Genomic DNA, 22,141 nt, shown 5'->3' with positions numbered 1-22,141 from the left:
GATTGCTTGCCAACCCAACGGACCTAATGGGACGGACCCTAATGGGACGGCCCCTAGTGCATCCCGTGTAGGCGTGCAGAGCTCGCGCCGTGACAAGATTGACGATTGCATAACAAAAAATATTCTGATATAATCTCCTTCTTGTTTTTCTAACTTTCTGATCACTCTCATTCAGTCCGGTTGGCTGTGCATCCCGTGCATCACATTTATCTCTCTCTCTGTCTACAACTGCCCTTTGGTTAGCTCTCTGCTTCCCTCTCATTCTTTACTCCTCCCCTTTTGTGTGTGTGTGTGTGTGTGTGTGTGTGTGTGTGTGTGTGTGTGTGTGTGTGTGTGTGTGTGTGTGTGTGTGTGTGTGTGTGTGTGTGTGTGTGTGTGTGTGTGTGTGTGTGTGTGTGTGTGTGTGTGCTCACACACAGCGTGCTCATCAGGGATCAGAAGCTGAGAAGGGAGGGGGGTGTGTGAAGATGTGATGCGTGGCTGATGACACTGTCCCTCACTGGCCACTGTCGCACACATGCACGTACACATGCACTCTCTCACACACACACACACACGCGCATAAGCCAGCAGAGCTGTAGCTGATCCATCACATCCACCCAGATCCCGCGCTGTGTCCCTGCTCTCCGCACCGAGCTAGCCATACCTCTGCCCTCTCACTCACTCAGCCAACCCATTCCACGCTGGGCTACCTGGGCTTGTTGGGAACTACTACTGGGACCCCCCCCCCCCGCCACCCCCAAGCTACTGCTCTCCGCTACGCCCCCCCTCACCCCGCTCCACAGCATGGAGCAGGGTGAGAGCTCTCGACTGAGGGGTAAGTTTACTTTTAGCCAACTACTCCTCACTTGCTAAATATAACGGTCTTGGATTGAGGTGTAAAGTCAGTGTGGTTCCAGGCTCTGCCTTTTCCCAGTTTAGTTTTTACTTTACTGTTCTGTACTGTTGTGGTGTTTTGTGCTGACCCGCTGTACAGCTCACCGGGATTAAAGCTCACGGCGTATGCATCCGCGCGCGCTTCCAAAGACGAGACAATTCCACTGTGCCCATTTACTGTGCATTGACAAGGGACTGTCGGTTTGGGCTGTTATGCGAGTTAAAGAAATGTGTGTGCTGGAGCCACATGATGAATGGCCTATGACCGCGGCTCCTGAGCTCTGCTCCTTCTGCCTTGCTGCACTTGCAGGACACTCCCCTCTCTCATATTCTATGTATCTTTTTGTATTTCTCTTAATGGCTTTTTGTGCATGTTGTTATTGTCCTATTAGTGTTGTTTACATGACTTAGTGCAGGGGATATTGGGGGGGAAATGCATAGGATCGCTGGGTCTGACTTTTGGCTGACGTCGGCAGGCACATCCTCTCTGGTAGGACGGAGCGTGGGCGTCTAAGTCAGCTTAGCCGTGATGTCACGGCCCGCAGCTCTGTGCTTTATAAATAGGACGCGTGGCCATTTATTACCACAGAGGTGCAGGGTCACAAACGCACATCCACACACACACACGCATGCATGGGACACACATGCACAAACACACACAATTTACAAATGACACGCGGCACTACGGGGTGTATTAGAACGGGATATGATGAACTGAAGTTGCAGACGTTTGTTTTGAATGCATGGAACACAATGAGTTTGGAGTTGTCACTGTCGCTGTTTTAGGAAAAGGCTCAAGTCCTGAGGTAACGGCATTTCAAGGTGGCGTCAGAATACGAAGAGAAAACGGTGGTGGTGTGTGTGTGAAATGCTTGCATAAGGGCACCTGGGTGGGGACCAGTGAACTCCTGTCAGCTCCCAGTAATGGGACTCATTTGTTAAGAAGAACCAAAACAAGGCTGCTGTTAATGAGGTGGTGAAGCACAATTGTGTATACACCCCCACACACTGTAGCCCCTGTGCAGGGGGGGACTCTGTTGGGGAGGACCTGGGAGCCAGATGCCCTCGCCCTCCCCCCCAACCCCCGCCCTGCCCACCTCCCTTGCTCTCAACGTGTTACCCCCGCCTCATTTGTTCATCGCTCGGCATTAGGCCTGACATCTGTGTGTGTGTGGGTGTGGGTGTGTGTGTGTGTTCGCTGTTTATTTTACCAACTTTTGTCGATTCTTCCTCCTTATCTTCTAAGCATTGATAAAGTAAAGAGTTAATGTAAGGTTTATGCAAGTTTTGTGCCATTTGTGCACAATTGCTGTCAAATATTTAAAGAAGTCCAAAGGGCTTCCATTCACCAATAAGAATGCACATAACCAAGTCAATGTGCTTTTTAAAGCCTGCATGTTTGTCATTTGATATAGGAATCGCTGCCAATAAGCAGGATGGTCCAGGTGTGGCTTTCATTGGCGTGTGTCAGCGAGTCTCTGTGTCTGATGAACTGTGTGATGAACTGTGTGAATGAACTACCATGATTAAAATTGCTGATGTTGTGGCCAGTAAAGTGAAAAAGAAAATAGAAGAAAGGAAGGAGGGTAAAGATCCAACGCATAGCAAACCTAGTCTGTTTATTTTCAGTAAAACGTTTGATAAAAGGGTTCTACCCTCTATACTTCCTGGGTAGGTGGGTGATGATGCAGGGGAAGCGATCATGTTTCAGTGCAGAGGTTTACCCCTTTACCTTATGTACTCCAGCAATGTCACTTTCAGCGGTCATCGGATGTGTTCTAGCTCAAGGGAGAATCTGATCCTCCAACTGCACGATACGCACAAAACACACTCTCTCTCTCTCTCTCTCTCTCTCTCTCTCTCTCTCTCTCTCTCTCTCTCTCTCTCTCTCTCTCTCTCTCTCTCTCTCTCTCTCTCTCTCTCTCTCTCTCTCTCTCTCTCTCTCTCTCTCTCTCTCTCTCTCTCTCTCTCTGTGTATAGTCGTGTCATCGGTCTGCCAAAATGATTGGTGGGCTTTGTTGACGAGGTTAATAAAGTGTCTGGTAAAGGGTAAAGTTCCGTTTTAGTTTCACGGTGTCTTGATGACCACTTCTGCCTAATGACCTAATACAGGCAACATTGTGGTCTACATTGTAACACTGAATGATGTCAGTGCCAGACACTTTTCGAGCATTCATTCTGAGTACCTGGTAGATTTATTCATCGAGTACGCACCACCAACAGAAGAGCTGCGACTCGGTGTTCGGGCCCCGGGGTCACTTTTGTACCGGCCTCTCATGTGGTACTTGATGCTGCACGGCCCTGGGCTGGGTGTTAAATTGTACAGATCGCTGCTGGATGGAGCCAGTGGTGTTAAGTCTTCTGGGTCCGCCAAAGCAGACGGTGTGGGTGGTTGATTATCAGTGGGTCTGTACTTGTTTCTACTTTGGTTATATGGCCGTTACTTCCTGTCACGCCTGCCAGTCCGAACAAGAAATCTGGTAAAACAGTCGAGGGCTAGCCTACTTCTTTGACACTTTGTGTGTGTGTGTGTGTGTGTGTGTGTGTGTGTGTGTGTGTGTGTGTGTGTGTGTGTGTGTGTGTGTGTGTGTGTGTGTGGTTGTCAGGGGAAATCATGGATCCAGGAAACATGTCCCATGTAATAGTCTTTTAATTATATAACATTTAATTCCCAGCAAAGTACTCCATGTAATGTGTGCGGCTATGGAGTAAAGACACGTGTGCACACACGTACACGTGTACACAGTGTGTACTTCTCCATCCCATTCCCAACGCTTTACATTTTTGGAAAAAGTTAACTAACCCCTAGTTGTCACGATGACTGTTGTAATAATATGTTGAGTAGAGTAATCAACTTAATGTATTTAAGGAATTCTTAACTTTCACATCGTTTTTTTGGTAAGATTTCAGATTTGTATTAGGATAATTTAAAGGCTTATCTTTGGTTAATATTCTTTAGTCAATCCGCACTAAGCTCTTTCTATTCATCATAAAATCAGCAACCCAATTGCGGGAAGAAAAAGCAATTAGACTGATTAAATCTGTTATTATTATCAATTTTTTTTTGTCCCGAGAACACCCAAAGACATGAAGCTGTCACCTGTCAATTAAATGAATCATCGCAAAATCGTTTTTTACTGCTCACTAAGAATGATGGCACGTATTGACCATTCGCAGCCCTAACGAGCACACTATTTATACATTCAGACAATTCTGCATTGTCATTTGTCATTGCTCAGCCACACAGCCAAGGCTGCAGATAAACAGTCAAACGCAGCACGACAGAATTAGGAACCAGAGAGCCAGATTTAGCCAGTGGCTAGCCCTCAAACAGGATTGGACCACGTTTAGATTGATCCAGCATTGCTGGAGACAATGATTACCCGTGGCGTGTACCAACATCCTGCCTGGCTCAAGGGAGGAAGAGCGAGCGAAAGCGGGACTGTGAACACTTATACAGCATTACTAGACTGCTATCACACTCTGGCCCTGTTATCCCCTCTTATCACTTAAACAAGCACACTACACACCAACCAAATCCAGACGCCTATAAAATCATCCATTCCTGAAGTGATTTAAACGGCACAAGGCGCACAAGGACATATTGACTTTCCCTGTGATTATTGGAGGGTTTAGCCCCGCCGAAAGCCTCTTACTCTCTACTCTGCATCTGGATCAGCAGTGAAACTTACCCATGAAATCCCTCCCTCCCTGCCCGCCCCAGTCCAAGCCATGGCTCTCACTGAGGTACGCCAGCATCTAGGCCAGGAGAAGAAGCCAAGGCCGGCTGTGGGTCGCTGGCGTCCGGCCCTTTAGAGACTCGCTGGGCTGCTTGTACTCCCTTGCATACGCAGCTACTGGTTGTTGTTGTTGTTGTTGTTAGGATGATATTAAGGATCTCTTCTCTAGCTTCTGCTTTGGGCTAGTATGAATTTATACAGGTATACGTTTCGTTGTTTTTTATGGATTCTAGTTTGGACCGTTCATTATGTCATCTATGAAATGCATAGTCACTCCTTTTCGACTAGGTGTGTGTGTGTGTGTGTGTGTGTGTGTGTGTGTGTGTGTGTGTGTGTGTGTGTGTGTGTGTGTGTGTGTGTGTGTGTGTGTGTGTGTGTGTGTGTGTGTGTGTGTAACTGACAGGTCATGCATACATTGTTTCCCTGCCTCCTGTTGGTGCATGCCCAACTACGAGGTAACCCGATGGTCATCTTGGATAGGGTAAAGGATTTCTGAGCCCTCCTTCTTGCTCAGAGTTCCTGAGTCTATGTGACCTTGACGTATAATGTGTTTATACTAAAAACTTCAAAGCAGGAAGCATTAACGTATGTAAACAAACTTGAGGCATTTCTATCAACCCCCTGCTTTTTATTTGCTTTTTGATTAAAAGCAAAAAGAGTTGGACTTTCATTTTGATTGTGTACAAAGAAAGTGCTTCAATAATGAAGTCTTATATTAGGATCAGTCGATTGTCTTTTTAAACGACACAGAGCAATCCATTTACAGCACAGCTACACACATCGCATGGTGCGCAGTAGGAAGCACGTGTGTGTGTCTGTGTGTATGCACTTGACCTGCCAGAGCCACGCGCGCTAGCTCGGTTGCCACATTCTGCGCTCAGCCAAAACATTTGCTTAACCCGTGGCCTTGAATGCCAAGGCCAGAACCGCGGTTTACAGCTGGGCTCCAAATTGTTCTCCCTGCCGGTCGCCAGGTCTCGGAGGGCCCGAGATGGCGGTGCAAGTTGTGAATGACATCAATGGGATATCTTGCATTCCTGAAAGAGTCCCCCCCCCCCCCCCCCCCCCCCCCCCCCCCCCCCCGCTAGAGTGGTGGTGGAGAGCCAAGAGGAGCCCTAGTACTCAATACATTACAGTCGCCTTGGCTGTGTCGTTTCTAGCTTTGGCCCTAGCTATTTTGTTCGTGGGTAGGACTAATGGAGTACCTCTGCTTAATTTTGCAGACCTGCAGAAAGCGACACTGTTGATCACGTGTCTGAGGGATTCAGAAACCAAAAATAAGGTTTAGACTGAAAGAGGTGAAAGAGAAACTGTAATTGAATCGATGATGAACACATGATGAATTATTAATTCCTGGTATTGTGGGTTCAGGGTCAGCGCCTCCTTCCATATTCTGAGAAATGACATCCACTCATGAAGTTCTTTGTTGCTCTGTCTATTTCCACAGGAGACGGTCTACGAAAGGAAAGCAGTCCTTTCATCAACAACACGGACAACGATAAGGCCATCAGCTATGATGGCAAGAACATGGCCCTCTTTGAGGTAACGCTGTGGTGTCCAGGCATCCACATGAGGACCGTCCAATATTCCAATATGTGTGCTTTTACTATTACTACATTTTTAATCTGAGAATTTAGTACTAAATTTTACTTATAACAATGCAACCACGCTTTCGGTACACTATGGTGGTTTGTTTAGTCCACTAAGGAACATTCTAGAAACAACATCACTGATGTTTTGTAACATGTCATCGTAACATGCGGTGCTTAAAAACATTTGGGATACCAACAAGTAATGGCTTTCAAGAACAAATTTCTCCTACGGGGGATTATTAAAGTTTTATCTAAGCCAAGTAAATATGGAAGTTATGACACAGATCAACCTTCACTTGGATTGATGCATTGCCAGTTGTGTTATTATCAACAAACATTTGTTATCTAGGGCCCTTAACTGCAATAATAATCGAACAAAACTTTGAAACAAACCCAACGTACATTAATGTACCTTCACCGGTCCCTTAATTTAAACCTGGTAGTGTTTACTACCCACAACTCAAGACTGACGCTGTACTGCTATAAACCCTTTTTGGGTTATTATTCTGTGAACGTGGCAACGTTCTCGACAGCGTGGGCTCTCTGAGCTCCGGTCGTTTCGAGTACTGTCTTTCAGTCCCCCTCCCTTGGCTGGTGTCGTCTTTAACAGAGTCACAGAGTTTTGCAGCCTGATGGTCGGGGCGGCTCGGGGCGTGAACCTCGGCTCAAGCTCGCTGATTAAATTGACCCGTGTGAGATGTTAATCGGCCGCATATCTTGGCAGATAAAACCGGTCAATGTATCTGTAATCGCCGTTTGCCGTGCTGTGGTAATCCTGGCGATGACGCATTAGAGCGGTCCTTCGTGCCTGCCTGCTCTGGCCACGGCTCCTCTGACTGTCCGCTCAGCTCGGGTTACTCGTTTTGGAGTGGTGTTTCATACGAGCCTTGCGTATTCTGCACAAAACAATGTCTATTTTGTGTTTCCATTTGTTGGAAAAAAACGAAATGGTTGTTCTGTGTTAGCCAAAACATTTATAATCGATTATTTATTCTTTGTAAGATTCCCTTATCGATTGGCAATTTCAGCAATTAAATAGTGTACCCTTTTTTTAATATTTGAATGAAATTTGAATTTTGTAATTAGTTTCTGCAAATGTCCCTGAGCGACGTGAACAGGGGCTCAAGGTTGATGATTCAGGAAACTTTATTATTTAAGTTTCTGCACACTTTACTGTGTTGCACATCAAATGTCAAATAGAATAAATTGACCTTTTTTACCCATCGATCTACACACAGCGAATCATTATTCCTTATTAATCATAATGAAGTGTTGGGGTGTGCGAAGAGGCGACGGGGTCTGAATGCTTTCAGAGGCCAGTGCAGCCAAGCAGGCTCAACATGGCTTGATTGATTCGACCAGGACTGCTGTATAAACCATTGGATGCCCATCCACATGATGTTTAGGATCTATTGAGTCTAATTAGTGGAGCTCCAGCTTGACGCTACGCATTTCCCCTCGACACATACCTCGTCCATTAACCACAAAATAAACAAAATTCTATGTATTCCGAATGACCACCCTCGACTATTATGTTATTCACTCATGAAATTCCAAACATAACCATAAAATATTAACCAAAGGCATTTATGCTCCTGCATGACGTGTGATCAGCGTTTGTGTTGTGGTCCTGGTGATGCAGGAGGAGATGGACAGCAACCCCATGGTGTCCTCCCTCCTCAACAAGCTGGCCAACTACACCAACCTCACCCAGGGGGCTCAGGAGCACGAGGAGGCTGACGAAGAGGAGGCTGGGCCCAAAAAGAAAGCCGTCAAGGTACCTCCATCCATCTTATTCTGCCATTCTCTGCGTGGTTTAGTTACCACTAAAGGAAGTGGGTTTTTTTAGATTATGTGTATTGCCTTAAACGGTTGTAACTTTCGTTTTCACCAATAAGGTACTTTTCTTGGCCAGTACAGAAAGTTAAAAGCTGCTATAGCTTGCTACGTTGGGACGGGTTAGACAAGCCTCCAGGAATGGTCTCAAGGTTTGCTAACAGGGGCTAACTGGGGTATTGCAGCACTGGACCAGAAAGCCTTCTCCACATGATACCCAATAGAAAAGCACACGGCTCTATACTCATTTTTTTTGATATTACAGCGCTGTCTTACAATTCTGAAAAAATAATTTTCAGCTTGGATTCATGTCTTTTAATGTGAGACAATGTGTAGTTTCCCATCGCAGGAAACTAAAAAATAAACTTAGTTAACGAATGCAAGGATGCTGTTCTACTTCTCTTGTTGATAAAACTAGTCTTGAACTGCCTGTTCTTAAAGTGATGTAAGAATATGGGAATCTCCCTTTCAGAGTAGATCAGACTTCCACTTAAAGTAGATGCCCCCAAACCCAAAGGGTCGTAACCATGACGACCAAATGCCCCCTCCTAGAACTCTCAACCCAAAACACACTTTTCCAGGTGAAACAGTGGGTTCACTTGCTCCTCTTTAAGATAATAGAGCTGACACCATGACCCCCGTGCAGAACTAATCTGGGACCAGAGGCAGTGGCTCTGTGTTTTAATATGCAAGGTGACCAAGACGGTGTACAAGTCTCGTCTTTTGAGTCTTGAACGTCCATTCGCTTTTACACTAATCACAGTTTCATCATAGGACCATATCTGCATTGGGGTCGGCCAGGATTTGCATGTTTTTGTGATTTGTTCTGCAGGGTCTTGCTGGGTATTTTTAGCATAGATCTCTGGCAAGACATCTAAAAGGCGAATACATTTTTTTTGTAGTTGGCACATTCAAATTGAGCTTTTCCCACAGCCTATTCCCACTGTTATTCTTTCCCTTCATATCAAACGTATGGCCACTTTAACGTTTATTTGACCTTGATTACTACTTACTAATATATCAAATAGAAGAATGAATCCTTGGTGATTTGCCAAAGTCCAACAGACTTTATTTTGTAGCTGGTATGTTGGCGGTGCTGTGTCACTGAAAAGGATGGCTGTTGTTTAGTTTCTGAGACGAGATGCTTGTCCCTGACCTGCTGCTGACCCACACTTCCTGATACACCTTGTTTATTACCTCCGGGAAGTAGAACAACCGGATAAGGCACCCAATTATACAAGCACAAGTTTGCACAAATAGCTTTTCTTTGGAATTTGAGTAAACTTCCCCTTGTATTAAACTAAAGCAGATTTGACATGTTCTGAATCTATTTTTGCATTGTAATGTATAAACATTAACCCATTGTGCTTCTGATGATCTTGCCCCACCCCCTTCCTTTCCTTTTCTCTGTCCCTTGTTCCACTGGCATCTCATTTCTCTTTATTCCCTCGCATTTCTTCTTAACAAATGACTCATAACCCAACACTGTCGCCCGCCCCCCCCCCCCCCCCCCCCCCCCCCCCCCTTTCATGCTTCGTCCCCTCCTTCCTTCCTCTCCCCCTCCTGCAGAGCCCTCAGATGGGGACCTTCATGGGCGTGTACCTGCCCTGCCTGCAGAACATCCTCGGGGTCATCCTCTTCCTGCGTCTCACCTGGATCGTGGGCACCGCGGGGATCGTGGAGTCCCTGGCCATCGTGGTGATGTGCTGCTCCTGTGTAAGTACGGGCCACCCGCCCCGTGATCCACAACAGTGTCCCGGCGCTCACTGGCGCTGTGGACTGACCGCGATGAACCTTCTCGTTTCATCTTAACCGCGATTGTGGCCGGTGGATAAATAGCTATGTACCTGATACTTGGATACTTTGTTTACCTGACGGTCAACATTAACATGATGTGTAGTGGTAGTCGTTTTTTTGACTAAACAATCGAAATTCACCCGTCTTTTAAACGATTACATTGCAATCAGGCGCTGAGTATGCACACAAGACATACCAGGTTTTCCCATGAAACTTCTCGTTGGGCGTGTGTGAGGTGTGTTCAGGATGGGGGCCGGGCGCTCGACTGCGGACGTGTGTGTTGAACAACAACCGTGTTGGGGGCGATGGCTCTCATGGCTGCTGATCCCTACCGGCTATATTTAGCCCCAAAGGCTTTCTGCTGCTCATACAGCTCGCTGTGCCAAATGCTACCTGACATCTTGATTCCTAATCCCTTCCCCTGTGCATGGTGTCTGCCACACAAACACACACAATACACACGCACGGCACTGCAGACAATGGCATGCTTAAGCTTAATCAGGGAAATTCAAAGGCCAACCCCGCCCTGAACCCTCTTTCACTTAATGAAAGGAACTTTCAGTTGTTAATTCCCTCAGCAGACAAACAGCAAGGATGCTGGATATTGGGGAATGCAAGTTTTTTATATTTCAGTCGGATCTCACGTTTCCGTTTGCATGCCTGTGTTAGTCCGCTCTACTGTTGACTGTTTACAGTGCTTTGCAGGTTACCGCCAATTACTTACAACTAACGCCCCTGCACACTGAAGTCCTGTTGCCATGACACAGTCAAACAAATAGACTGTTTTAGGTTCTCATGAGACTGCAGCCGCCACCGCCCCCCATCCCAACGGGTGTGTGAGCGCAACATTCTCCAACTCTGTCTGCTTCTCCCTGTTCTTCCACGTCCTCCCTGGGTGTTTCCATAGCCTTGATATCATGTTCGGGGGGGGGCGTGGAGGGGGCATTGTTATTCTGCTGGAATGTCTGAGTCACTGGGTCTCTTTGGATAATGTGTTTCTGATCACCGGGGTTTGTTTGGATGCAGAGCTTAACTGGGCGGTTGCCATGTTGCTGGTGAAGTGAAAGTTGTTGGCGGATATTAGGAGGACAGTATGGGGAAGGGAGCGTGATTCATAGACGGATATCAAACTTCATGTTGGTGTTTGTGCGCTTCTCATAATAAATGAGTTCTCACGTTCAAGTGTTAACCTAACTTTTGTTATTGGCAAAGCAAACAAGCTTGGCATTTGAGAAGATGGCATCCATGGATTGAAAAAATGCATTGTGGAACTCGTACGCAGCAGTGTAGTACATAGTGCAGTTCTGTTTTCCCGTGAAGTCACAGAGGTGTTCCAAGACGGTAGTAAAACTGACTTTAAAATGTAAATCGTTATCGTTAAAGAAAACAGATTTTATCTCCAAATTATCTGCAAATACATTCCTGGAAAGCCTTGGTAGAACACATGGAGCTGTATCGGGAACATTCCCTCTGGTGGCGTGAATAATTCTCAAGATATGAGTTGTAAAACTAAGCGCAGACCGAGAGAATGCTCCTCAAACGTTCCAGCTGACGAGACGAGCCACCCTGTACTTTTCCATGCACTCTCACTGTCTCAGCTTGAGTAAGACACAGCAGCTTAGACCTTCAACGCTATGAAGGTAGGAACACATTGGTCAACTTAATTGGCTTTAGTCCAGCCTTTCCTGGTATGGCCCATTCAGACCTGGACATCACAGCCTCCTGAGACCATCTTGATCTCCCCAGTTCACCTTTTAGTTTCTGTCTGAAAATCATCCCTAGCGCTGATACGTCTGCCCATTTTTTTTAGTTTTAAGGGAAGTGAGGCCGGATGGTTGAACAATATTTGAAATTGCGCAATCAGGGTGGTTTCGGGACGCTAAGGGCACAGTGCAGCATTAGATGTCATTAGCCTCACGATACAAAGGAACTGAAACTTCACATACATCTCCCTCTCCTCTCCCTTCTTCATTGGACTTTAATAGGCTGTTGGCTACTTTCTATAAAATTGCTGCTTTAGAGAGTAGCGCCAAAGGGATTAGTCATGGAGTCAATTGACTCCATGAGTTTATAATTGTAACCACTGTATTTACGGATTGTAATTAGCGACGTAATTTATTTTGTTTTCCTCTGGTATGGATTTTTCAATGAAGGCTACAATGATTATAAAAAAGTATTTTACTTGGCTGCGGTTAAAGAAGAACTAAATATATTCTTATTTTAGATGAATTATTTATGTGTAGATCTGGTTTCAGCCTCCTGATCCGGAAGTAATGTTGAGTAAGAGGCGGGCTATAGACGAGAAGGCTTTCTGGTGAAGATTTCGGAGAAAAGCTGCTATCTATTACCAATCTCCAAAGACTTAAAGCCTAAGCAGCAAAGGAGGTCATTTCACAGGCATGGGGCCGGATTTCGCCCACTGACACGGCTTATGACTGCACTAAACCCTTTGTCTCGGCCCCACAATAGGACTGCAAACATGAAAAACCATAGATGTATAGAATTAGCACAACCTGGCAACAATAACATTTGTGGGTGTTGTTTCAATGAAAAACTATTTTAAGTGAAGGATATCACGTGAGGTGTTTGTATGTGAAGGACCAAGATGTGAAATATTGTACAATGAATCTGTATCTGTTGTCCACAGACAATGCTGACCGCCATCTCTATGAGTGCAATCGCGACCAATGGGGTTGTGCCAGGTAAGCAGGCTTTATTCAGTGGAACAGAGGAACAACATACACAATAATCCAATGTTCTTCTGAAGCGTACTCATGCAAGTCTGCACGTACACTATGTTCCTTTGTAATAATACCTCATTGATCTAGATCCAAAATTGGATGCAGTGTAATTGACCACAATCTTAAATGATATAAGGAGTGAGACTTCAGAAGTTTTAAGTTATTGGGACATAATTATAAATTAACATTGACTGTGTTAAATTAGTGAAATCAGTTTCGGGTTCAGCTATAGCTTTTGACAGTCTGTGCTCATTGGTTGTGTCATAAAGAATAATGACGCAATTAAAAATGGGGTGAATTGAGTAAAATAAGATTAAAAACTAATCCTTTGCCTGTACCCTTCCCTTCAGCTGGAGGTTCCTACTACATGATTTCAAGATCTCTGGGGCCTGAGTTTGGTGGAGCGGTGGGCCTCTGCTTCTATCTGGGCACCACCTTCGCTGGCTCCATGTACATTCTGGGCACCATAGAGATCCTATTGGTGAGCATGCTGTCATGATTCGTGCGTACATTTCCATCCATTCCCAAAATATGTAATTTTATTTGGAACTTCAACGTACCGAATACAGACCGCATCACACCTGCAATCCATGGTTTTTACCCTAAAAGCCAAACCCTGATCAGAGCTCAACCCAGCCAAAAGCCTTCTCCCTGTGCTTGGGTCAGACACCCTAAAGCCTTCTCCCTGTGCTTGGGTCGGACACCATAAAGCCACCTCCCTATCCTTGCATCAGGCACATCCTAAAGCCTTCTCCCTGTGCTTGCGTTTGGCCAGACCTACATCGTGCCGCAGGCGGCCATCTTCGTGGCGGAGAAGAAGGAGGATGAGCCGGCCGCCCTGCTGAACAACATGCGCGTGTATGGCACCTGCTGCCTGACGCTGATGTCCCTGGTGGTGTTCGTGGGGGTCAAGTACGTGAACAAGCTGGCGCTGGTCTTCCTGGCCTGCGTCGTCCTCTCCATCCTGGCCATTTACGCCGGGGTCATCAAGACCGCCTTCGACCCTCCAGACTTCCCGTGAGTCCTCTCTCTGTAACGTGACATGCTTTTCCCGTACACCATAATGTTGCATGGTTACACTCAGCGAGCGGTATTGAGGGCTTTTCTCTCTCAAAGCATTTCAGAGGTCCCTGTAAGCCTGGAGTTCGCTAGCAGTTCACACTGGGACAAAGACTTAAAGAAATAAGAGCGTGGACCAGAGTTTGACATTGATGTACCTCTGCTCTCCCCCGTGCTGTAGTGTGTGTCTGCTGGGAAACCGAACGCTCCAGAACCTGAACTTTGACAAGTGTCTGAAGACGGAGGAGGTGGGCAACCAGACAGTCGGCACGGCGCTGTGGGCGCTCTTCTGTGGAGGCTCTAGGGCGCTCAACGCCTCCTGCAACGAGTACTTTGTCCTTAACAACGTCACAATGATACAGGGCATCCCCGGGCTCACCAGCGGTGTCATCTCAGGTCAGAACACTGCGTCCGCCCTCCACCACCACCACCTTTGAATCCATTGGGGATGCATAATTTAATGTCGTGCAGTGCCATGTAGGGCAATCTGTGCGGTTGTTTGGTTTTTCTAAACTATTTATATTTCAAAACATGAACGAGATGACACAAATATCCCGAGGATCTTTGGAATGGCTACGCCAGGACATTTCACAGCATTGCATCATTTTGCATCCAATTTCCCAGTATGTATTTTTTTTGCAAATTTCAACTAGTTAAGTCAAAAAAGTAATCATTGGATTTTGACTTTCAAAATGCAGAGTAACACAAATCCCTGCTGGCACATGGTGACCTGCACTACACTGACCTGGTCTGGAGCACCGGTCAATAAAAATACCAGCCACTTAAGACAGGATGTTTTCAAGCACACTCCAACTCTTACTTAATCCCCCCCTGTCCGTCTGCCCTTGGCACGTTACGGAATCCATTGTGCTCCGCCAGTGTCGGACAATGCAGGGCCTCCTCTCTTCCCCTCCTGCCAGGCGCTACGTGACTACCAGCGCATTGGTGTGTGTTCTAACGGCCGTTTCCCCCCCAGACAACATGTGGTCGGACTACGGGCCGCTGGGCATGCTGGTGGAGAAGCCGAGACAGCCAGCGGTGCTGGCGGCGGACACCTCCCAGGACGTGTACCTGCCCTACGTGGTCAACGACATCGCCTCCTTCTTCACGCTGCTGGTGGGCATCTACTTCCCCTCGGTCACTGGTACGACTCTTGGCTTTACACACAGTTCACAGCACGTCACATGAAGGGAACGTTAATTAACCGTGAGTTAATGTTACTTCATGCATAAGGGTTATTATATAGCCTTAGCATCAGGGTAAGGTTAACCTATTCAATGTATAATGAATACCTTAGTTTACATGGACACCATCAAATTAGTTAAACTAGGCCTGAAACAACAAATGGTCTAAAATGTTGTCTGACTTGTCTCCAGGCATCATGGCCGGCTCCAACCGATCGGGAGACCTGCGGGACGCCCAGAAGTCCATCCCCATCGGGACAATCCTGGCCATAGCAACCACCACATTCATTTGTATCCTCTCATCCGTTGCCATGACATTTCTATCAAAGAGTGATGTCAAAAAGGCTACACTTAATATTTTCTTTATTATTATTATTTTATTTTTTATTTAACTCTATGTATTGCAATTTTTGCAACGGGATTGTGAGTCCAAGAAACCTGATTTTTGACCTTGGACCTCTATGAATAACATGTATCACATTCAGCATAATTGAATTGTCCTCTATAGAAGAGTGTAGGTTCTCTCCTTAACGGTGTGCTCCAGACTTGACCTCCGTGGTGCTGTTTGGTGCCTGCATTGATACTGTGTTGCTCAGAGACAAGTAAGTATGAGGGTCAGATATCATACAGGATGTGAACTTGTACGTTGTACACTGCTCACATTGTCTGCTCCTCCAACGAGCGTTAATCTGCAGCAAACTAGTTTTTTCTTGTTTAGCATGGACTGTCAAGTGTGAGATGTTTCTAAGTCTTTCAGACGGCCTCTTTTTGAAACTAAAAGTCTCCATCCGCAACCACTCTGCAGGTTTGGCGACTCTGTAAAACGGAACCTTGTGATTGGCACGCTGTCCTGGCCGTCACCGTGGGTGATTGTGATTGGCTCGTTCTTCTCCTGCTGTGGGGCGGGGCTTCAGAGCTTGACTGGGGCGCCACGCCTACTGCAAGCCATCGCACGAGATGGCATTGTCCCTTTCCTGGCGGTAAGTCACCCCCCCCTACCAACACAAACATTCTACAGTCAAGTTAACTTAACGGTTTGTGTTGCTTGCATGTAAATGGGTAGTATATATACAGCACTTTTCTAACCAATGGCCACTCAAAGCGCTTTACAATTATTGCCTAACATTCACCCGTTCGTACACAAATGCACACTACGAAGGCGGTGTCGACCATGCATGGCAACAGCCAGATCGTCAGGAGCAGTTAGGGCGAGGGGCCTTGCTCATGGAAACCTTGAAACTCGGAGGAGCCGGGGATCGAACTAGCAACCTTCGGGTCGCAAGTCAGCATTCTCTCGCTCCCTGAGCGAATGCTGCCATGTATGTCGATGAATATGTTGTGAACATGCCTGTGTGTGTGTGTTGCAGGTGTTTGGCCATGGGAAGGCTAACGGTGAGCCCACCTGGGCTCTGCTGCTGTCCGGTGGGATCTGTGAGATCGGCATCCTCATCGCCTCCCTGGACGCTGTAGCCCCCATCCTCTCCATGTCAGTTGAACTCACTCACTCACTCACACACACACACACACACACACACACACACACACACACACACACACACACACACACACACACACACACACACACACACACACACACACACACACACACACAGCCCAATGGGTGGGAGAGCACACACAAAGTAAAAGCTCCTCAAACCCAATATCTTCAATATTGGTTTATTCTTCTCTGAAAGTTATTTAGAATTTTTAGATATCAATGGGGTGCACACATCCTCCGATGTTACTCCTGCATTATTCATACTTATTTAGTCTGTTCGCATTGGATTTACTTTTGGAAATGGGAGATGGCTCGCATCCATCACTACTGAACTGTACTTGTACTTTGTAAGACCATGCGACGGCATTGTTACTTTGAGTTGCTCCATGAGTCTCCATCGCTTGCTCCTCCCTCCAGGTTCTTCCTGATGTGCTACCTCTTTGTCAACCTGGCCTGTGCCGTTCAGACGCTGCTCAGGACGCCCAACTGGAGGCCGCGCTTCAAGTACTACCACTGGTGGGTCACCGGCGCCAAGGAGGGGGGGGGGGGGGGGGGGATTCTGGGTCGATCAGAGTCACGGATAAATGTTTGCAGTTTAAGCCTTGTTGAACTAACACACTTAAATGATGGCTTTTGAGTGAAGTAGGCTATTCATAAACTCAGAAAATGGACAACTGGGGAGCCGAGATAACGCCGCTCCCCACCTCGTGTCTAAACACTGGCAAGATCAGCTGCACTGGGTTTAATGTGCACTGACTCGTTCAATGGGGACATTCCATTAGAGCCATGCGTCACTGCAGAGAGCCTGACGAGCTCCATCATAATCGCATCTTTGACCACATCCATCAACCCAATGGAACCAGTATTTCTTTCAGATATCTGCCAGATTATGCAGGGAATGGAGAATGTGTCCTGTGTCTTTGACGTCAGAATCAGGTCAAACGTCCTGTAGTGTGAGCCTTGCATCATCCGCCCCAGCTCAGACCTAGTTAGTACATCAGCGATCTCACTGGCCCGGCCTGCTGCCAGAGTCGTTTTGGGAGCAGTGCCCAGCCACGTTAGTTCCAAACTAACAGGATAGGCCGTTGTCTTTGATCTATGATCACAGGCCCTTTGATCATTTAGTGTCCCTGTTTGTGTGTGGAGTCTGTCCTCTCTTAAAGTCAGGCGCACACAGCTGTGCACACACACAAAAAGAAAATAATGCCTGTGGCACGTGAACCAATTTGCATGGCGCATCATTAAAGACTGGCGTTGTGTTTGGTTATCGCTGTGTTTGCCTAACTGTTGCGGTACTCTCCCCTACCGTCTCCCCCTGCAGGGCGCTGTCGTTCCTGGGGATGAGCCTGTGTCTCTCCCTCATGTTCATCTCGTCCTGGTACTACGCCATCGTGGCCATGGTGATCGCCGGCCTCATCTACAAGTACATCGAATACCGCGGGTAAGGGCGCTACACCACACCACTAGACACTGGAGCTAACGGTTCATAGTGACGGCGATCAGGGTAAACCAAGAGGTGTGTCAATCGCCTCTCTGCAAAGTTGTCCCAACAACGTAGCCATCATTTTCTCATACTACATCTATTTTTATTTATTGACGTATATTGTATCTATATTTTTTTGCATTGTGTTTGTTGCATATATTATTATTAGAATTGTTTTAAGATTGTTCGGTACTGATCTGTCTCTCTCTCCAGGGCGGAGAAGGAATGGGGCGATGGGATCCGTGGCCTCTCCCTGAACGCTGCCCGCTACGCTCTCATTCGCCTAGAGGAGGCGCCCCCGCACACCAAGAACTGGAGGTGCGGCTCTGCTGTGTTTACCTGAGGGTTCGCCCAGGTGCTGCGCATCACTGATTGGTTAATTGCCCAGAAGGCCGTGGTTCAAAACCATTTAGTTGCCGGCTGCAGCTAACCGAGCTTAGCTGTGTAAACATTGAAATTGTGTAATTCTTCAAGTATAAGACACTCAAATAGAATACAAAACATATGCGCTGTCTGGAACCGACGCCTTTTCTGAGCTCTATCCTCTTAGTTGTTTTGCTCGCTAGTTGATAAACCACCCTCTAGTGTACATTTGGGTAATGACACCTTGCTGTGACACATTCATTGATTAGCGTTTTATCACGTTGTCCAACATGAGAGTAAGTTTGGAAAAACATTGCATGCGAGTTTGGACAAACAAGGCAGAACACATGTGGAGGGCTTACCAGGGATCATGGTTGGATTCACAGACGATGCAATGTGGAGACTGTTGGGGAAAGACAAGATGTTATTTTTGATAACAGATGAGAAGGCTGTTGTTGAACACCCCTCTCCTCCCTGCTCACGTTGCCCAGGCCCCAGATGCTGGTGCTGCTCAACGTGGACACGGACCTGGCGGTGAAGCACCCGCGCCTGCTGTCCCTCACCACCCAGCTGAAGGCCGGCAAGGGGCTCACCATCGTGGGCAACGTGCTGGAGGGCACCTATCTGACCAAGGACTCTGAGGCCAAGACGGCTGAGCAGGTAGACACACACACACACGCACACACACGCACGTATACGCACACAGCAGGTACAAACAAACGTATACCGACACAGCAGCAGGTACACAGAGGAGGTGCACATACATAGACACACAGCAGCTACACATGCATACACACACGGCAGGAACACATACGCTGCCATGCTTGGTTCAGAAGAATGAGGTCAACTACAGTCCAAATTCGACTGACCAGACCAGTGCTGCCACATGCTGGCCGAAATGAGCAGTACACTTCATAGGTGATTCAACACCTGACACATGACTATATTTGGCCTGACTTGCTCTAGAAAAGCAATTTCATTCAGCAGATTACTTCTCCTGTCCTCAGCAATCCTCAACACAAGATTAACTTCAGGATTAGACGACCCAAATCCAGGGGTGTTGGTCTATTCCCAATATTAACCGTTCGGAACGTTGGAGCATTTAAGAATTCATAAGCATGTCATGGTTATTTATACGGTCATTATACACTCATGATAGGCCTATATTCAGGCTAGGTTGAGGGCCAGCACATCTCTGTAAGTCTACCCAGTGGTAACAGGATAAACCTTTAAATGGGACAGAGGGATCCCTGCATCCTGTGAGCATGCACTGTGAATGCACTGTTTAGCGGGAAGGCCCACATAGCGAATGAAATGTGAAATGGTTCCTTTCTGAAAAGGTTGCAGAAAAGGTATGATATTAAACGAAAACCAGTCAAAGACCAGACAGGTTAAGCATCCACTGTTTCTTATAGGTCATGTAGCCGCCTTAGTCCTGATGTAGGGACGGTTGTGGTACTAAACATGTAGACACCATTAGAAACCAGGCAGGTAGTGTATGATGAGCTAGACTACGTTGTTCCCTAAGAACCCCCTGCAGCCTTTCATGGCAGGGCCAGCCGTAGAGCATGTAGTAACGTCGTCATAGTAACAGTCTGAGCAGCAGAAGCCGTGTGTGAACTGGAGTAACACCCGGGGACAGGAAGTGGTCACTGGGGACTAGTTAGAGTGCAGGAGATCAACCCCACCACACTAAAAGTCCCTCATACATAGGCCACCGTTATGGGCTGCTGCCAGGTGATTTAGCGACCCAACTAGTCAAGAAGTAGGCATCAAGTCTAGAATTAAAGCAACCAAGTTATATGTACTGATGCTTAGGCATAGTATGGCTCCTAATGAAACTTAAGCAACAGGATTTCACTGAAGCCAGAAGAATGTGAATAGATCTTCAGAGTCATCAGTTAGGCGGTCATAGTTTTCAACCAGTCTGATCCGTTCCTCTGTCTTTTCCCCTTCCTATTTCTTCCTGTACTGCTTGGCATCCTCCCTGCCTCCCTCTTTTCTCCTCCTCCTCCCCCTGTCTCCTTCCTCCCTGCGTCCTCCAGAACATCAAGTCCTCCATGGCGGCGGAGCGCACCAAGGGCTTCTGCCACGTGGTGGTGTCGTCCAACCTGAGGGACGGATTCTCCCACCTCATCCAGTCGGCCGGCCTGGGGGGCATGAAGCACAACACGGTGTTGATGGCCTGGCCCGGCACCTGGAAGCAGTCCAATGACCCCGCCTCCTGGAAGAACTTTATAGGTGAGGGCTGGACCGGTACCACTGAGCTGGACGGAGGTCCAGAAAAGATTAGGGAATGAACCAGAGTCGGCAGGGCAAGGTGATGCAGGAATGCAAGCGCTGACGCACCGAGGTTGTGTTTGCCGTCACAGTCAAATGTCAGTCAAATTTTTCAGGACTCCTTGTTTCTCTTGACTAAAAGGTATTTTCAACTATTTCACTATGAGGCTGCTTAACGCCAGCCAGAAACACACACACACACAGACACACACACACACACACGGTTGAGCGTAATAAGACTATTTTAGCGTCGTCATCCTTTTCTCTCTATGTCTCCGTCTCTCCCCCCTTTGTCTCTCTGTCTCTCCCTCGTGTGTCCCTCCCTCCCCCTCCCTCCCTCCCTCCGGCCCCCAGAGACGGTGAGGGAGACCACGGCGACGCACCACGCGCTGCTGGTGGCCAAGAACGTGGACAGCTTCCCCGGCAACCTGGAGCGCCTGGGCGAGGGCACCATCGACGTGTGGTGGGTGGTGCACGACGGAGGCATGCTCATGCTGCTGCCCTTCCTGCTGCGTCAGCACAAGGTCAGGGGTCAACCGCGCTCTTCTGTGGCTATGTGAGGCTCTGTAGGCTGCATGTTTATCTGAAGGCTCAACCGCGCTCTAATGTGGCTATGTGAGGCACTGTAGGCTGGATGTTTATCTGAAGGCTCAACCGCGTTCTACTGTGGCTATGTGAGGCTATCTGAAGGCTGCTAGATCAATTAAGTACCGTTAAGTGTTCATGGATTTATAAGTTATTTATAAGCGATGTTTTTTATTTTGCCTCTCTCTACAATGGACCACCTCATCTGCCCGTTGTCTTCTATCATCCGTCCTTCTTGTCCTCCTCCTCCTTCGACTATACTAAACGGGTGATCCTCCTCCGTCCGTCTCTCCGCTCAGGTGTGGCGGAAGTGCAAGATGCGCATCTTCACCGTGGCCCAGATGGACGACAACTCCATCCAGATGAAGAAGGACCTGCAGATGTTCCTGTACCACCTGCGGCTTGACGCCGAGGTGGAGGTGGTGGAGATGGTGAGTGGCCCGCTCCTGAGCCCTGGCCGGGACCTCGCTCTGGGAACCCTGCTCAAAATGGACCACGCTATGCAATGTGTATTTTCCACTTTGCTGTAAGCAGTAATCGCTGCTTGAGTGAAGTGCTAGAAAGCCGTCTCGGAAAAGCATCTCGTCCTGTGTTTTCAGGTGTTTTATGCCATCCTCTTGTTCACAACTAGTGGATTCAATGGAGGATTGTAAACTCCTCATTGCCACCTATGCTAAGAATGATGCTTTTGATTGAACAAATATTCAAATACATTTAAAAGACAGACCATTACAATTGTATCTGTGTGTCTTCCTTGCTGTGATTGTGAAGAATCCCAAGGCAGATGTTCTCAATTTGTGGCTCTAAAATGCATGTGGTCAAATCAATCAGCCTTCAAATAGTTTGGCAATGCATCGGCGTGCTGCGGCCCATAAGCATCTCCCAGAATGCAGCGCTCACACGATCAGACTGCCGACGGGGCGATGGCGGTGTGTGACTCCGTCTCACGGGGGGTTGCTCTTGTGGTCCCGCAGCACGACAGCGACATCTCGGCCTTCACCTACGAGAAGACCCTGGTCATGGAGCAGAGGTCCCAGATGCTGAAGCAGATGCAGCTGTCCCGGAACGAGAGGGAGAGAGAGGTAAAGAGAACCACGCCGAGACCCC

At 47.4% G+C, this 22,141-nt stretch overlaps 1 protein-coding gene across 6 annotated transcripts in view; it reads left to right on the top strand.

Annotated features, from left to right (window-relative positions):
* Window positions 1-22,141, top strand: part of slc12a7b (solute carrier family 12 member 7b) — a 48,020-nt gene that overhangs the window by 17,319 nt on the left and 8,560 nt on the right. For 5 of the 6 annotated variants that reach the window (XM_030349599.1, XM_030349596.1, XM_030349594.1 and 2 more), the window contains exons 2-21: window positions 6,064-6,158; window positions 7,851-7,985; window positions 9,614-9,760; window positions 12,489-12,543; window positions 12,933-13,063; window positions 13,358-13,599; window positions 13,823-14,037; window positions 14,618-14,785; window positions 15,018-15,116; window positions 15,370-15,427; window positions 15,631-15,805; window positions 16,193-16,311; window positions 16,741-16,839; window positions 17,645-17,764; window positions 18,020-18,124; window positions 18,661-18,829; window positions 20,215-20,410; window positions 20,804-20,973; window positions 21,334-21,465; window positions 22,009-22,116. In XM_030349599.1, the coding sequence (XP_030205459.1) occupies window positions 6,064-6,158; window positions 7,851-7,985; window positions 9,614-9,760; window positions 12,489-12,543; window positions 12,933-13,063; window positions 13,358-13,599; window positions 13,823-14,037; window positions 14,618-14,785; window positions 15,018-15,116; window positions 15,370-15,427; window positions 15,631-15,805; window positions 16,193-16,311; window positions 16,741-16,839; window positions 17,645-17,764; window positions 18,020-18,124; window positions 18,661-18,829; window positions 20,215-20,410; window positions 20,804-20,973; window positions 21,334-21,465; window positions 22,009-22,116 (2,738 nt within the window). Of the gene's footprint in view, window positions 1-392; window positions 818-6,063; window positions 6,159-7,850; window positions 7,986-9,613; window positions 9,761-12,488; window positions 12,544-12,932; window positions 13,064-13,357; window positions 13,600-13,822; window positions 14,038-14,617; window positions 14,786-15,017; window positions 15,117-15,369; window positions 15,428-15,630; window positions 15,806-16,192; window positions 16,312-16,740; window positions 16,840-17,644; window positions 17,765-18,019; window positions 18,125-18,660; window positions 18,830-20,214; window positions 20,411-20,803; window positions 20,974-21,333; window positions 21,466-22,008; window positions 22,117-22,141 lie in introns of those variants that run through there. The other variant, XM_030349600.1, reaches the window with a different exon arrangement.

Source organism: Gadus morhua, chromosome 23 (assembly GCF_902167405.1).
Source record: "Gadus morhua chromosome 23, gadMor3.0, whole genome shotgun sequence".
Lineage (NCBI taxonomy): Eukaryota > Metazoa > Chordata > Actinopteri > Gadiformes > Gadidae > Gadus > Gadus morhua.
The sequence above is the reverse complement of the archived record's forward strand: the minus strand, read 5'-3'. Positions and strand labels throughout refer to the sequence as shown.